General features: G+C 44.3%; 1 protein-coding gene across 12 annotated transcripts in view; it reads right to left on the reverse strand.

The window, feature by feature from the left end:
• The window catches only part of NTRK2 (neurotrophic receptor tyrosine kinase 2), a 349,352-nt gene extending 334,494 nt beyond the window's left edge, over nucleotides 1–14,858 (reverse strand). For 5 of the 12 annotated variants that reach the window (XM_017508532.2, XM_017508527.2, XM_017508534.2 and 2 more), the window contains exons 1-4: nucleotides 14,446–14,858; nucleotides 13,808–13,929; nucleotides 13,331–13,539; nucleotides 12,262–12,842 (exon numbers count right to left, since the gene is read on the reverse strand). In XM_017508532.2, coding sequence (XP_017364021.1) covers nucleotides 12,262–12,473 — 212 coding nt within the window. In that variant the 5' untranslated portion in view covers nucleotides 12,474–12,842; nucleotides 13,331–13,539; nucleotides 13,808–13,929; nucleotides 14,446–14,858. Of the gene's footprint in view, nucleotides 1–11,045; nucleotides 11,200–12,261; nucleotides 12,843–12,997; nucleotides 13,182–13,330; nucleotides 13,540–13,807; nucleotides 13,930–14,445 lie in introns of those variants that run through there. The other 7 variants (XM_037731361.1, XM_037731365.1, XM_037731362.1 and 4 more) reach the window with 7 other exon arrangements.
• Between the last annotated feature and the right edge of the window lie 2,047 nt (nucleotides 14,859–16,905).

Raw genomic sequence — 16,905 nt, forward strand, 5'->3', positions numbered from 1 at the left:
AATGAGATAATGTCCTTTTCAGGGACATGGATGAAGCTGGAAGCCATCGTCCTCAGCAAACTAACACAGGAACAGAAAATCAAACCCCACATATTCTCATTCATAAGTGGAAGTCGAACAATGAGAACACATGGACACAGGGAGGGGAACATCACATATCAGGGCCTGTCAGGGGATAGAGGACAAGGGGAGAGAGAGCATTGAGACAAATAGCCAATGCACGTGGAGCTTAAAACCTACATGAGAGGTTGATAGGTGCAGCAAACCACCATGGCACATGTATACCTATGTAACAAACCTGCACTTTCTGCACATGGATCCCATAACTTAAAGCAAAATAAACACACACACACACACACACACACACAAATCACAAATATCTTGCAATTTTCCTGCAATTCCAATTTTAGGAACATTTCCTGTAGATAAAATTATGCTTGTGATGTTGGGAGGTGGGGCCTTCTGCCAGAGAGAGCTTGTTTGTCCCTTCTGCCATGTGAGGACACAAATAGAAGGTATACACAAACTGCGGTTGTCCAATAAAAAGTTGGTTAAATAGAGTCTATTCATCCAGTGGATTTCTGTGCAGCTGGGAAGAAATAAGGTTGGTTACATATGTTTATCTAAAAACATTTTTAAGATACATGGTTAAGTGAAAAACCACCAAGATGTAGAAGAGTGGGTATAGCATGCCCTCATTTGTGTACAAACAAAAAAGACCTGTGTATGTACTATATATATAAGAAGAAAATTTCTAAAAGGAGACAGACACATAATAAAACCAGTGGATGTATTGGAGAGGGGAGCTGAGGGATTTTAGAGAGGGTAGGAGGACACGGTGAGAGGGACACTATTTGTGGTACACTCCTTCGTGCTGTCTGCACTTCTGATCACTTTCAAATACTACTTTAAGTATAATTACTAACTAAATTCCATACAATAAAGTTAATGCATTTCAGAGACAAGATGTGCAAAATCACTTTAAAGAATTTGAAAGGCTCCCAGGCATGAGAAGCCTTCGTTAAAGGCACTAACCTTTCCAAAGAAAGAATGCATTAATCAGCATTGGTGCTGGGCAGTGAATGAAGGAGAGGAAAAGAGTGTCCATCCAGGGGACACAGTCTGGGCCAAAGTACTTCAAGTTCTACGTTCCCTTTGTGAAGCCTCTCCCATTATGGAGATGGATGCCTCAGGCAAGCTTAGCTTAGTGCCATCTAACATTTTAAATGCAGAATTAAATACCCTTGCTTTAATTCCAAGATCACCAAGCAAGCTTCCAGTTATAATTTGTTCTTTTTTATAGAGCTGCTGGTGTAGAAAAAGACTGTTATGCTGATGTGTGCATTCTGATCCATGTAATAGTTACGTGCCTCTTTTTATAGAAATAGAGTGACAATCTTGTTCTATTTTCTGAAAACTAAAACAAAAATAAACAACTTTAGGCATTATTTTAAGAGGCATGGGGAGCCAGAGGGTAATTATAAGCAGTGGCATGATAAGATCAGCATTTCAGAAAGACCAGCTACAGTGTGGCCTATGGGTAGAGAGAAGACAAGACCGGAGGTGAGGATGTGAAATAGGAAGTTATTGCTGCATTTTAGGCAAAAGATGATCTTGGCATGAATTATATTGTTTTTATGTGAGTACTTATTGGATATTTGTACCCTCCCTCCCCCACCCCCTGCATCCCTGCACACTGCAATCCTGGTAAGAAGAGACCAGGGCAGTTTTTCTCACCATATTTCCTGTACTCAGCTAGTGCCCAACATAGAGAAGACCCCAATCAATATTTGTTAAAAGAATGATTGAAAAGTGTCAGTGGAGATTTTAAAAATTAGACTTAAGAAATACTTAGGAAAATTAGTTGACGACACGTCATATATGAATTAATATAGGGGTTAAAGAGATGAAGGAGTCAAGATTTGTGGCTTGTGTTACTGAGTGGACAATGGTGCCATCCATTACAATAGGGAGCATTGGCAATGGGTTTGGAGCAACAACAAAAAATTTATTTAGAAATGATAAAAGTGTGACTCACTCTCCTGTATCTGAGGGGCGTGTTGAGTATATGAGTCCAAAGGTCTTCACTGATAATTGATGGGGAAACAGATGGGGCCATGATTAGCACAAAGAAGGTAACATAAGTCATGGATGAGGGTGATGTAGCCCAGAGATAGCCCAGGAGGAGAAGCAGCCATAGGACAGAATCCCAAGGGACACCAACTTTTAAGGTCTGCTTTTCAGAGCTGAGAAAAGGGAACCCACAAGTAAAGGAAGCAAGTAGCATGCAGAGAGATAGAGGGAAAACAAGAAAAGTGTGGTGGCACCAAGGCCAAAGGAAAAGGGTATTTCAAGAGTAGGGAGTGAGAAATGAAGCCAAGTTCTGCTAAGAAGTCAAGTAAGATAAGGACGGAGAAATACGGCCCATGAAGGTTTCTGGGGACTGTGGGGGAGTGAGTTTGAAAAACAGTGGAGTGGGACTGGGTATAGGAGTTAGGAAAATAGACACAATGAATACAGATCACTCTTTCAAGATCTGGCTTTGAAGGGAGAGGAACTTTAGTCAGGAGCAGAAGGAGAGGGAGAGAATCATGCTAAAGGAAAACTTTTCTAAGATGGGAGGATCATGAATCTGCTTCAGTTCTGATCTTAAAATGTGGAACAATAGAAAGAAGCAGAAAATACAGGTATGTGAGAAAGGGAAAGTTGTTGATAGAGAACAGCTTAAGACTATGGGCCAAGAGGTTGAGTGATTAGCTTCAGCTGAAAGGTGCTCCAGCCCTTCCATTGTAACTGACTGCAGATGCAAGTTACAGCTTACTTTAATGCAGTATGAGTGGAGGTGTCCTCAGGAATATACAACAATTTTGACAGAGAGAAAATAATGAAGCTCAGTTGGATTACTGCCACCATAGGAGGTAAGGATTGGGAATTACTCACATCCCATCTACATCAATGCCTCCCAACACTGGGAGTGTTTACATGTGTATGCATCTGTCTCTTGCTAGATATAAGCTGCTCAGGGGCTTCTGCTTCTGCAGAGTACACTATGTGTTAGACATCCCCATGCCCTCAATAACACTAGTGACTCTGAACTCATATTTCCATGAAGCTTGAGTTAGATGGCAGCCCACCCACATGACAATCAGGAATGTGATCAACTATTCCACCAAGATGAAAAGGAAACTTGATGAGCAGAAAAATAAGATTTAATGTCCATGAAAGCTTCTGCTCTTGGGGTCACAGAAAACAGAGACTAATCAAAGAGGTCAGTTAGAAAACTTGCCAAAGCCTCATCCACAGAAGTGGGCCAGGAATGGGCTGAAAAAGTCTTGAACATTATACCCAGGGAAAAAAAAAAAAAAAATTTGTTTCTATTAGTGGGAAAACACGGAAAGGCTGCCACCCAGGATGGCAGGAAACTGGTGACCTGCAAACTCATCTGGCCTCAACAGCAGAGCTGGATTTAAAGAAAACCTACAGGTCAGGTTTCTGCTGCTTAGCCACCAGAAGAACGGGAGCAGACTCTGGTTTGCCCATGGAGTAGAGGCAAGGGTGAATTCTAGAACAGAAAAGGAAACACTAGTGCCCACGGCTGACTGATTCAGAACCACAGAGTCTTTCAAGGAGTAGCAGGCATGGGAGTCCCAACCTCCAGGTTTAAGATGAAATCATTCAGGTTGGTGAGGTCAAGTGGCTCAACCAAGATCTCAGACCCCAATACTATCAAAGAGTGGGTATCCTAAATCCTATCTCCCTGAGCAGGACTCCTTTCAGTTATGCCAGGTTTCTATACTTTCTCGCCTGTCTGACTGCATTAACCTTACCAAGCCAGGTTCAGTTGAAACAATGGTGGTCTGCCCACAGGTTATCCACCAGAAAAAAGTACACAAGCCACAATTTCGTCACAATCCATTAAAGGGGCTTTACAGCCAAATGATTGCTTGCACATGTATGTCTGTGATTTGAGGACAGAAGAGAAGAGGATAAGAAACACCACCCCAAACAGATGGAGGCTGAAGGGTTGCAAAGAGAAAAGGCCAAACCCATGTACCTTAGTCCATTTGGGCTGCTATAATAAAATGTCTTAGACTGGGTAATTTATGACAACAGAAATGTATTGCTCATAGTTTTGGAGGCTAGGAAGTCTAAGATCAAGACTCTGGCAGACTTGATAGCTGGTGAGGGCCCATTCCTCACAAATGGCACCTTCTATGTGTGTCCTACATGGCAGAAAAGACAAACAAGCTCTCTGGAGCCTCTTTTATAAAGGCACTAATCCCACTTTGCCTTTATGTCCTCATCAACTCCCAAAGGCCCCACCTCTCAGCACCACTACCCTGGCGACTGAGTTTCAACACATGAACTTTGGGAGAATACAAACATTCAGATCATAGCACCAGACACACACAAGAAATATCTAAGGAGCAACATCATCTATAATATTCTTTGAGTTTGAGGTGGTAGCAGCAGGGTTTTGAGGTAAAATTGGGAGCAAACTAAAAAGAGCGTTCTGGTTTGAGGTTTTGTTTTGTTTTTCGGAGAGAGACACTTGTTTTGTTTTGTTTTGTTTTGTTTTATTTTCGCTGTAGTTTTGTGTTTTTTGGCACACCTTACCAGGGAATCTAAGGGCTATGATGTCAAACTCTCTTGCCCAGCATGCTTCACCCCTGCACATGCATCACACAGAGGAATAAGGCAAACTCAGAGAAGAGAGGTCACTCACCCCACAGTGAGCAAGAGTCAGACAATTTAGGCATAGGCCCCCCTGCTACCTCACAGCAAGTGATTCTGGGGCACATGAAATAGAAACAACTCCTGTTACAAATATTAGCATTGAGAAGATCCTATTTTTAAATTGCACTATATCGTAGAGGTTGAAACCAAAATTCCAGCACCTTTCAGTTTCATCTACATTGTTCATTTACGTTGAGAACAGATCAAAGAATCAGAAGACAGGCACGAGGGGTCTCTGAGTGGCCAGGCTGGGTAACAGGGTCAAGGCACTGATGCTCGAGTACTTCACTCAAAGAAGACAGCCCAGCCAGATCCTGGTCAAGAGAAATCCAGAATGATAAAAACAAAATTAAAATGGTGGTTTAGGGAAGTACCTTCTCAATTATTTGGAAAATTTTACAACCCAAGATAATTAAGTTGAACAAATCACACATAGCAGAGTTTTACACATAGATTTATGTATTGATAAAAACACGGTACGCACATTCAACATTATGGTGTGTGTCTCTGTGTGTGTGTAGACAACTCTTGAGACATGACGCTCACAGGAAAGGATGGGGTGCTAAGTATGTCTTTGTTTGACATAAAAAGGAACTCTAAATGGTGTTTGATTATTAACAGTTTTATTTTATACAAGAAGATGCCGTATTACCAAAGGCACCCAAATCATTTATCTCTTAACAATATATACCAGACTGCCTGGGAGCCGAACAGAATGAGGCGAAAAGGATGAAGGGTGAAGATGAAGCCGCAGTTCACCCCCTTCCCACTGCATAAAGTTTAACCTGTGAACATGAATTTAAATCTCTAGACCTCTCCTAGAATTGCGTGGGCTCTTGAGGTGAAATTTGGGCAACAAGTTTGGAGTAGACAGAGCCTTCGATGAGACATTAGATAGGATCTTATCCCTAATTATGCTCCGATTTACCAAGGGGCCCAGGCAAACTAATTAACCTGACAGTCCCTCAGAGATTGCCAAAACCTCCCACCTTCATCAGAATGTGGTTGTAAACCTAAATAAGTGGATCTCTGTAAAGGTCCTTCAGGTCCCATGGGAGCAACCCTTCATGCAATGAAAACTATGTCTCAGAAGTGTGCTCTTCCTGGAAAAGTCTCAGAACAGAACACGAACAAAACATAAAATGGTAGCTGGATGCATTTTGGATGGGAGCCAATAATCCTGAAGTTTGCTCACTGGCTCAGCCACTGAGACTGGTCATCAATCTTCAGGCATTCAGAAGTCAGGGGGAAGAAAGAAGTCGGGGAAGAGTAAGTACTCTCTGGCCACAGGTCTTTCATGGGAGCTAACGCATACTTCATCCAAAGGGCTGTGAGTTTCTCCACTTACATAAGCACCCCTGACTGTGGCAAAGACTCCAGGGGCAACAGCCTTCATTTCACTCTGTGTGCTCTGCCCCTCCTCCAACCCCAATCTGCAAAGATGGCCCAACAGGCACAAGGGTAGCATACCTCACTGCTGCAAACTCATGAAGGCTTTTCTTTGCAGCTCAATTTTTATGTATGAATTGTCTAAAGAAGAGGAACACTTGAAATTTAAAACACACACACACACACACACAAAGTTAAACAGAAAATGTATTTCTTCCTATATGAAGATAAGATGATTGCTTTCAGATCAGTAGGTCATGCACTTTTTAATAACTTGATCTCTCACAGAGATGAGTTTGCACAGACTGTCATGTTAAACTTGTCTCCCCATTTATGGTGATTCTATTAGGTTGGTGCAAAAGTAATGGCAAACACCACAATTACTTTTGCACCAACCTAATAAAATGGTGAGCCAGAATTAGGCAGTCAGTTTGAGAACACAGAACAGAGTGGAGGCACCATAAAGCAAAGGCCCCCAGCATTCATTTGGATGCTAGGAGAAAGAGCTTCTAGTTCCCACAATGCTGTTAATGAGTCGGCCTTGGGCAACTTTCTTTACTGCCCTTGACTTTTTCAAAGAAGAGGTTGAAGCAGGTCGTTTCTAAGGCCCTTTCTCTTTCTGAGGTTCTGATTCTAAGTGACCCATCTAACACTGACCCTGTGACTTTGTACTCATTAGACCAGTAATGACATGCCACCAGCCTTGTTAGCAGCTCACATTTAAAAAGACATAATTTGAGGGAGTTCAGAGCAGACATAGAAAACATTCCCACATAACACTCTGACACCAAAGGTCTTCAGATTCACACACTGCCAGACCCTGAGCACCTTGCATCATCCCCTTCCTTCACAGCTGATGTATACACTGCATTATTTCCATGACTGAGTCTTTAGGGAACTTCAGAGCCTGGAGAAACTTGTCCGAGCATCAAATCCACAGCCCTCGTTTTACATGTGACAAGCTGAGGCCCAGAGACATTAAAAGTCTGATTCAAGATCAGGTAACGGGGTAGTGGTGACATTGGGATGCACTTCCAGGTCTCCTGACTCCACCTCTCCATGATATGCTTTTTTTTTTTTTTTTTTTGAAACATTTTTATAACGTTGGGCACATTCACTCATCCATCTCCCAGATCAATATTTATAACTTCCCAGTCCTTTGGACACCCCAGAGATCAAAGTAAGTGGTGAGAAGTCACCCAGTTATATGGGATCTTTGCTTTTTTAATGGAGATTGATCAGCAATCAAATGTGAGCTAAAATTATCAGGCCACAGTGGAGCTCAGATCTTTGCCATTTGAGGCTGGGGGTGGGATTTCTTTTAAAATAGCTCAACCAAGTAGATTATGAAAATGATTGATCAACTATAAATAATCCAAGATTCAGGGCTTTTTCTCTTCCCTCTCTCTTTCTCTCTCTCTCTCACACACACACACATCAAGCAAGTAAAAACTTTGCCATGCCTCAATAATCTCTCCCCCAAATCCTATCATTGATTACAGGCATCAAGAGCAACTAAAAATTGGCATTGTTCCAAGGGGCAGGTCTTGCACATCACATTCTACCCTATAGCTTTTGAACCTACAAGAAACTCTCTAGAGAACTGGTAAAGTTAGCCAGAGGGATAAGGCCAGTTTGTGGTATTCAATAATGGTTTCATAATGTTTCTTTCCCTAACAGGCAACATAAGCAATGAGTTAAAACTGGAGGCACTTGCTTGCTTGATACTCAAGGCAAAAAAAAAAAAAAAAAGGATGGGGGAAAAGAGAAAAGAAATGAAGAAATTCAATTCCCCTTCCCCAACTAAACAAAAACTCTAGGTTTTATACTCCTACGACCTAGATATAGTCAAAGACATCATACAGAATGTTTCTAGGGAGAAAGAGACCTCGACTCTCAGCTGTTCAGCCAACTTTTCAGCTTAGAAAATGTCTTTATAAGAGAATATTGAAACAGACACAAACAGAGGTTTATGGGATAGAAACAGTGAAAGACCTTAAACAGACCTAAACTCGACGCTAGGGAGCTGTGACCACATTGCTTCAACTTCCCATTACTTGCTTCTAATAACATACAATCCAGGCTCTTCTCTTAACGCCAGAGCTCTGAATTCCCATAAGGAAATATCACTTTTCGGAGAAGAAAAAAAATCAAACCCATTTTGCTATGTAGTAAATAATGGGTGATAGAAAGGGAGGTGGAAGAAAGTAGGGTCAAAAGGGTCACGAGGCTTTTCAACTGTTTTACCAAGGGTAACGAAAGTGTCCATACTGCAAAGACTGAAGGTATGGAAGTAAAAAGACTACACAGTTGTGCCAAGCTGACGCCTGTAAATACCTACACTACAAAGACAGCATGTGTTCAACTCCAGCTTGCAAGTTGTATTAAATAATGAATGATGTAAATTAGACTGCCTTATTTATTAACAAGTCTAGTGTGGCTTATGTAACCACACTCTGAATTTAAATACATGGCTCTTAAATGCATATAAGCCACAATCCAAAGTTCTAAAACCCCCATGGAGGGGCTGAGAGGTAAATATTGGAGTAATAAAAGTTGATGCCTTTCACTGAATCTTGGTGAATGCCAGGATTTTTTCTTTAAGTATGATTAATTGCAATGGCAAAGCTTATTAAAGTAAGAGGGCCAAAATCAATGTATTAATGGCACAACATTACAGCTGCTTAACCAGGCCAACAATAAATTGCACATAGAGTCTCTGATAGGGGAAGCTTCAAATTCTATTCAGGTTGTACTAAGAGGGAAAATATGAGGCTTGTCTCCAAATATGACCCCCAAATCAGAGAACACCACTGAAGAAATTCAAAAAGAGTCCCTACTGGTCTTCATAAAGCATGTGCAACATAAAAAATGCATGCCCTTCCACAACAACATGGATATATAAAACATGACTGAATGTACGATGGCAAATTTTAGGTTATGTCTTTTTATACCACAGCTAAAAAAAAAGGCATGACTTCTTTTGATGGTGCCTTTTACCACTTGGGTGAAACAGAACTTGTCCTTTGCAATGCGCTTTGGCACTTAATACAACTGGGATTTAAATGGTCAGTTACATAATTCCAACAACAGTCTTCACTCTTGAATTCCATTGCATGTGACATTGGTACTGTGTTTAAATTCATTTTAACCCTGCTGTGGAATAATCATTTCCAAATAACAGGAGCTGCCACTTAGCAGTGTGACGTTGAGCAGGTGTGATGCATACCTATAGATAGATACTGATCTAGTTATGTCACATTAGTGGGCAAAAAACATAAAATAGGTACTGTGATGGGAAGATTTTTAGTAAAATAGGTTCAATGACTCTGAAGACAAAAGGTCAGATTAGCTTAAAGTATGCATGTACAAACAAAAAGAATCCTCTCTTAGTTAACCTGTACATATTTTTTAATGTTTTGCCATTTGTGATCCTAGAACCCTAAAGGCATCATGGTTTAATATGTAAAAAAAAAAAAAAAAAAGGGGGGGAGGGGGGAAAGAAATGCTAAAAGATACACCATTTTTGCATGATATGATAAACTGTTGTTATAACAAGTTGTGTGGTGTTAATCACAGTTTATTCACTATATTATTTCCATTTAAAAAAACAGAGGCACATAACTTCAGCTACATACCATTAAACCAGAACTTTACAACAGGTTATTTTAGGAATACCACCGGGTCTAATAACAAAGTTTTAAAATATGTGTAATTTGGTTCCAACTGTAGCTGGTATCCACTGGCCAAGAATTTAAAAGCTGTTCAAGCAAGTATTAATATGTAAGAAAAAGAACACAAATGGTGTATATAAGGATGAGAGTGAAACAAGCTCATCCACTGATGTCATTTTGAGGTCAAAAAAGCAAAATTCAAAATAATTATATGGACTACTTTCCAAATAAGTATTGTGATACTAGTTACAGATAAAGGCACTGGGGCACAAAGTGGCTGGGCTCACGCAAAGCTGAGGAAGGGTAGAGAAACATATTTTGTCTCAGGGCTCACATCTACCCAGCCTGACTAATATTACTAACCTAATTCCCTGTTCTCAACACTTAGCCCTATATACCTCTCCACTCCCACAATCCCAAGAGGTTTTCAAATCAAAAGGGAAAAAAATCACAGCAGAAATTAGAAGTGCCACAATTGAATTAATAACTATGACAAATGCCTTAGTAAATATTTTAAAAATCTGTTTCAAAAAAAGCTGAAAATAGGAACCTGCCATCAGATATAAAAGAAGCAACAACAATTGTGAGGACAGATATAAGAAAGCTCTGCTAAAATCAATTGATTTCATATACATCAGGCAGCTAAGATCAGGAAGGTCTGAAATAATCATTTTTTAGACTTAAAGATAGTTTTATTTTCTTTTTCTTAGATCATGGCCTTAAAATTATCTAAGAGAAAAACGAAGTGAAAATGATCATCCCTGTCTTATTTCTTTCTTCATTATACACATCTATCATCTAAAACAGAATTTTAAAACCACCACCACACACACTAACAATATCTAACTGTATAAGGCACACCCCACGATCTCAAAACAGTCAGAAGCACTCTGAATTCCATATGGCCTCCTCCATCTAACTACTGACACCCCATCTCATGAAACATATTCTGACAAAAGGCCACAGATTTGGGACCAGCCTGGTAAGCCTCAACCAGGCTAGCCCAAGGCCACCGCAGCTGGGGCCTTAACAACAGTGCTTGCTCTCCAGTCCTGGCTCCTGCTCTCCTTGCCAGAAAGATTGAGATCCTAGCACCCTGGACTCAGCCCAACAGTTGGCTGCTCCCGGCTCTGCTAGGCCTGCACGTTCCCCTCTGCTCTGCTGTCATTTCCTTCTGCCTGAGCCTTACACCATAAGCATCAGCAGGAGAACAGGCAACAGAGACTAGGAAGGTCTCTTACTTACATTAAAACACAGGTTATCTTGGTCAACTACGTTGGCAGAAACATGGTTGTATGTTTTCTGTGGAAGGAAAAATGCATGCGCACTTGACAACCGGAAGGCCACAGCCCAAGCCCCACTGTAGAGCTGCCTATCTCAGTGTCAAACACAGTAAGGAAAACTGGGAGAAACTTTGCCTTGCAATCATCCATGGGTATGAATAAAATCTCATGTTAATGAGATGTATGGAATGACAGAATCACTAAGGAAAAAATAATAACAATAATAATCCAGTAGGGGTGACACAGGAATGCTGGAGAAAGGACTGGCAAGTTCTTGCTTGGTAATGTATTTGTCACAAGGCATCAGAAAAGGAGAATAGAAATACACAGTTCTGTTTCTTCATCAAGCCACGACAAGCTCAAACATTTCCAGGGACACAGGGGTCCAATGCTAAAGCCAGCATTCATCAGAGTTCTACCCACAGCTTTATCTCCAGCCTAGTCCAGAGAAATTATTCAATGGACAATTAAGAGTTATAATCCAAGTGGTCTCAAAATCATATCTCTGGGAAGTCAAGTCCAAATTAAATCAGCCCAGGCTTTTAGACTTCCAACAATCACATTTTTTTCTTTTGAGCGAGTGCATTTCAACACTCAGAACTTCTCCTCTTACAGATCATTTTCAAGGCCATCTCTGGATGCCATCTCCTAAGCAAAATCTGATATATAAAATGAAAAGGGAAATTGGTTAACTCAAACCTCAGAAAAAGATGTTAAGGAGAGACTGTCACTTCTTTCAACAAATTCAGGAAAGTTAATTATTTTAACCTCTTCTAGTAAGTGTTAATGGAACTTCTAACAACGTAGACACAGCACTTCTTGAAACAAAAATGCCCACAACTAAGTTAGTGCATATGGAAAGCCTAAAGCACACCCAGCAGAGCTTTGAAATATAAAAAACATAGTGAGTTCCTTCCCACGAGGAATATATATATAAATAATTGGCATATGTATATACATATATATTTAAAACTTATTCTAAAGTGTCACACTTCTCCCTACACTAGCAGTCCCAAGCCAGTGAAACAGACAGGTAACTGACAGATGGCCCTTCCCTGCATCTCTTGTCTCTGACTTCTCCACACTCTTGGGACAGCACTCACTTCCAGGACCTACCACCTGGCCAACCCGGGCCCCAGGGGCAAGGAGAGAAAGGAGGAAAAGCTCCAGGAACTCACATTTCGGTGATATTCTCAGAGTCTGCACTGTTAGGCTCCAACCTCGGAAATGCCACGATGCCAGGAGAAGGGTCGCTGCACCAGATCCGAGAGGCACTGCATTTGCAGGACGTCGGACAGGCGAGAGCGGCCCTCCAGAAGCCCACAACCAGCCAGCAGAAACCCCAGAGCCGCGCCATGGCGGGTCCATGCCACCTTATCCAGGACGACATCCCTAGCTGCCTGTGCCAGCCCAAGTGTGTGTCCCCCAGCTGCACCGGTGGGTTTCCCCGATCGTGCGGGGAGGCCTTCCCCGCGCTTGCCGCTCCCTCGACTCCTCGGTGTTTCTTGCGGGCGCGCGGAGTCCAGCGTATCCGAGGCTGAGCTGGTCCGGAGCGGAGCGTTTTCGGGCGGGTGGCAGTTCACTGTGGCCGGGGCATCGCGAACCGCTTTACAGCGGGGCGCTACCGCCGCTCGGAGCTCCGCCGCGGCCGTCGCTGCATGGCCCGGCGCGCCGGGCACCGACCGGCGGCGCTCCCGGGACTCTCAGGGGCGCAGGCTTCTTGTTAGAAGCGAATGGGGGTCCGGTATGCACCTCGAGGCTGAGGACAAACAGACACGCGTAAGACTGGGCGTAGGACCCCCAACACCACCAATTGGGGCATTCTCCCTCTGCGCTCGCGTCATCCCCACCCCGACCCCAGCCAGGAGACTGTGGATGGATGAGTGCCCAGCTGCGGCCCAGGAATCAACTTGCCCCGCGATGGCACTGACGCCGGTGGAGCCACCAGTGTGCCCACTCTCTCTTCGAGCCTGAGGCCAAGGGAGGGGAAGTAGGGAAAGGGTCCCCGAGACAGGATTCCATGGTACAGGCCGGGCGCAGGACCCTTTAAGGGGGGATGCAGAGACTGCCGGCGGCTTTGGCTCCGCGACTGGGACCCCGAATGATGCTGCAGAATCCGCCACAGCCGCTGGGTGCCGGGGGCGCAGGCAGGTGTCGCGGCACGTCCCACCTGGGGAGCAGCTGAGGCCGCCTCAGGGGGAGACAGTGAGGGCCGAGGCGACCGAGGGCACTATCCGCGCTGCTCACCCAGACTCCGGCGCCTCACGCCCGCCGGCGGCGCCTGGCTCCAGGCTCCTGCTGCCGCCGGGGACTGAGCGCGTAGAGCGCGAGCGAAGCAGCGAGCGAGGCTCCTGCTCCAACCCAATTCCGGGAGCCGCCGCCGCCGCCTCTGCTACTGCTGGCGAAGTGACGTGAGGGCTGACGCAGAGCAGGGGCAGAAACTCCAGAAAATTAGTCTGAAATCCAAAAACACACACACGCTCATACACACACAAACCCATAACACCCTCCAGACAAAAGCACCAGGGAGGGGAGGGGAATCTGGGGGCGAGAAGGGAGGAGGGAGGCATCGGTGCCACTGGCCAGAAGCAGACAGCAGCAGCATGTGGGAGTTCACACACGCGCGCATACACGCACACATCCTGGCCGTGTAGACAAGCGCGCGCGTGCCTGTGTGTGTGTGTGCGTGTGTGTGTGTGTGTGTGTGCATTTACATCCAGGTACCTCTAAGATGAACCATTCCTCCACTCGACGCCTCCCGGTCCCTAATTCACACCACAGTCTCTTCTACAATCGCGGTAGAGGCTGTCTCCCTTTTTGAAATGGAAACCTGGCTTGGTTCAGCTCTGAAAAATGCGCTGATTCTCATTATAGGAATCCTCCCTCCCCTCTCCCTCCCCGCGTTCTCCTTCCCCACCCTGCCTAAAAGGGAGGGCGAGCTATCCTAAAAATAAATAAATGTTGTAAACACCAAAACGTGTTCTGCATTGGTAACCAAGGATCACCGCCCCCATTCCGGGCCACCTATTTGGGGAGCGGTGGTTTTGGAGGGGCTTCCTGTTGGTGCTTTTGCCGAGGGAAGGGAGTCTCGAAACACAATTCTAGCTCTCTAAGTGGGTCTTTTTCCTGCCGTTTTCTGTGGTCACACGCCCGGGAAATAGAGACATGTGAGGGGAAGGGAGCGCGCCTGATGCGTATTCTAAATGCTCGGTGGCCACCCTGGCCTGTCCGATGAGTGTCGCCGCGTCATTTTCTCTCATCCTTTAACCTGAGGGGATGCAGCCATTCCCAGATCCTAGCTTCACTCCCCGCGATGCCCACCCCCACGCAGGGCGTCCCAAGCCCTTGCTCCCCTGTCGTACCTTGCGCGTGTTCATGTGTGTGCGGGTGTGCGCGAACGCGTGCCCTGCGCCCCCGCTGCCCGGAGCACGATATGCCTCCAGCTACGAAGAAGCCAGGTGCGGGCAGAGCCTCGGGGTCTCACTAGGGACAAATTAGGCGGTCCTGGAGGGTCGGGTGACAAACCGTAACTGTTCTGCGGGCGCAGTTAAATGATGGCTGCGGGGCATTCACAAGCCTTGTCTGAGAATCCGTCTTCCCTTTTGCGGCTCGGAGTCTGTTTTTCCGCAGTCATTTAAAAGAGAACTGGGAAAATGCACCGCAGTGCCTGACACTTCTGAGGGCTCTGGTGCCCCCGCGCGGGGAGAGAGCGCCCGGCACGCTCCGGAGCACCAGCCCACGGACACTGTGGCAGCGGGCACAGCGCTGGGGGCGCGCTCTGGCGCCAGATGCGCAACCAGCGGCGCTCGACGCCTGCGCATCGCTGCGCGGCCGGTGCGCGGTTGTCCTGGCCTAGCCGAGTTCCTGTCAGGGGAAAAAGGCGGGCGATCCTCCGCTCGAGAGAAAGCAACGGGTTCGAGTCTCGTTCAAAATGTAGTGATAGTCACTGATCTACCTGCAGAGGCTGGGGATGGGAAGGACCCAGAAACAGAACGTTAGAGTGATTCCTCGGATCTAGGCCAAGCCTTAAACATTACGGGGGAACGTAAAATATCTAGTGGGGCTTTTTTTGTACGGATCCTGGTCGCTGAGTGTAACAGCGGGAATTCTTGGGCAGCACCCAAAAATCTTGCTGCAGGACCGTCCGGAGGGCAAGGCCAGCAGGTCTGTCTCACCACTGTCACTCAGCTGTAACACGCATTGAATGCTGAACGGCCAGGCTGAAGTTTATTCCCCAGCAGGGCCTCTATTCTCTGCTACGTGAGGATGTGCCAAGGACGGGAAGCCAAGGGCAAACATGACCTGCTCTCGGACCCACGTAAAACTCCACCTGTCTTGCCAGTGCCCTTTAAGTGGAGAAGCCCCTGAGGAACACGGGGAAAGGAGTGTGTGATAACCACCCACATCTCTCTCACGCTCCTGTACTCTCATCTCATTTTTCTAAGAAATGGCCCATTTGAGCCCTAGTGGTTTCATGCGGTATGGCAAATAGGCAGCCTTAGGGTGGTTTGTATACCGGGAGATTCTAATTATGTTGCAATTTTTGTAGAATTCCTATTAGAGTAGATATATGCTACTATTAGAGTTGGATTCTAAATATATTCCACTGATCACCTCCCACTTAAAATCAGGATTTTTGGTTCTACTTCTAATCACTCTACTTCTGCTCTACTATTTTTAACATAACAGCTTGTCCTTTGAACAGATAATTTACTTATTATATATATATTTTACATGTCTCTCAGTAGAATGTACACTCCATGAAGGCAGAGATTTTTATCTATTTTGTTCATTGATATCTCTCAAGGACACAGTAGGCATTAAAATATATGTGCATGTTTAGTGAATAAATAAAATAAAGTTGAGATCTCACTTTCTCAACCTGTAATTCTGCAAGAACCTGAGTAACTCTCCCGGACACACTCCTTCTCACTTTCACAATTTCAATTCTTTCTTGTGCTCCAAGTGCTCATAGCATTGCTTAAAACCTTGCCTTACTTTCTGTCTCATTTAGTAGCCAGATATGGTTCAGCACTGGGCCAGGGAGGGCCTCACACTCATTCATGCTGGTAACAACAGTTCCATGCACAGTGTCTAGAACACATTGGCAATCAGTAGCTATCTCTCAACTGATGGAATTGTGGGTCTACCTCAGTTTTAAGACCTACAGCCTGTAGGTCCCAGAGATCACTTCAAGGATTCTCAAATCACGATTTTGCAAGAGATGATGAACATTTTTCAGATGGTGATTTTTTTTCCATATATCTTCAATACAGGGATAGAAACTAAGTGTTATAGGCTCCTACCTGTACTGAATCATGATGTACCTACAGCAACGTTTCTCAAACTCTTTTGACCATGATCCACAAGAAGAAATGCCTTTTATATCACAACCCATTGAACACACACACAAAAGCATATGCAAAATTAAAAAGAAAAAAACTTAACAACACAAAACTTATTTACCCTTAGTACATGGAATACACTAATATATTCTTTTGTCTTCTACACAATTTCACTTTTGAATGCACATAATAACAATATAGTGATTTTAACATCCAATGCTGAGTTGTAAAACAATAAGCAACTTCTGATTAAAATGGAGTAATGGGGAAACAGATCTAGTCTCTCAGTCAGACAACCAACACACTGAAAAAAATATATTAAACAAGAGTTAAGACAGTGGACATAAGACAATGAAGGTCAGGGAGAAGGCACCCAGGCAGAGTACAGCTACCTAAGTTGAGGAGACATAGCTCAAGAGAAATCAAGGAGTGCAGAGTTCACAAGACAGAGTAGCAAGAAGAAGAGTATTGTACAGA

This window comes from Cebus imitator, unplaced genomic scaffold (assembly GCF_001604975.1).
Source record: "Cebus imitator isolate Cc_AM_T3 unplaced genomic scaffold, Cebus_imitator-1.0 Scaffold394, whole genome shotgun sequence".
Classification (NCBI taxonomy): Eukaryota; Metazoa; Chordata; class Mammalia; order Primates; family Cebidae; genus Cebus; species Cebus imitator.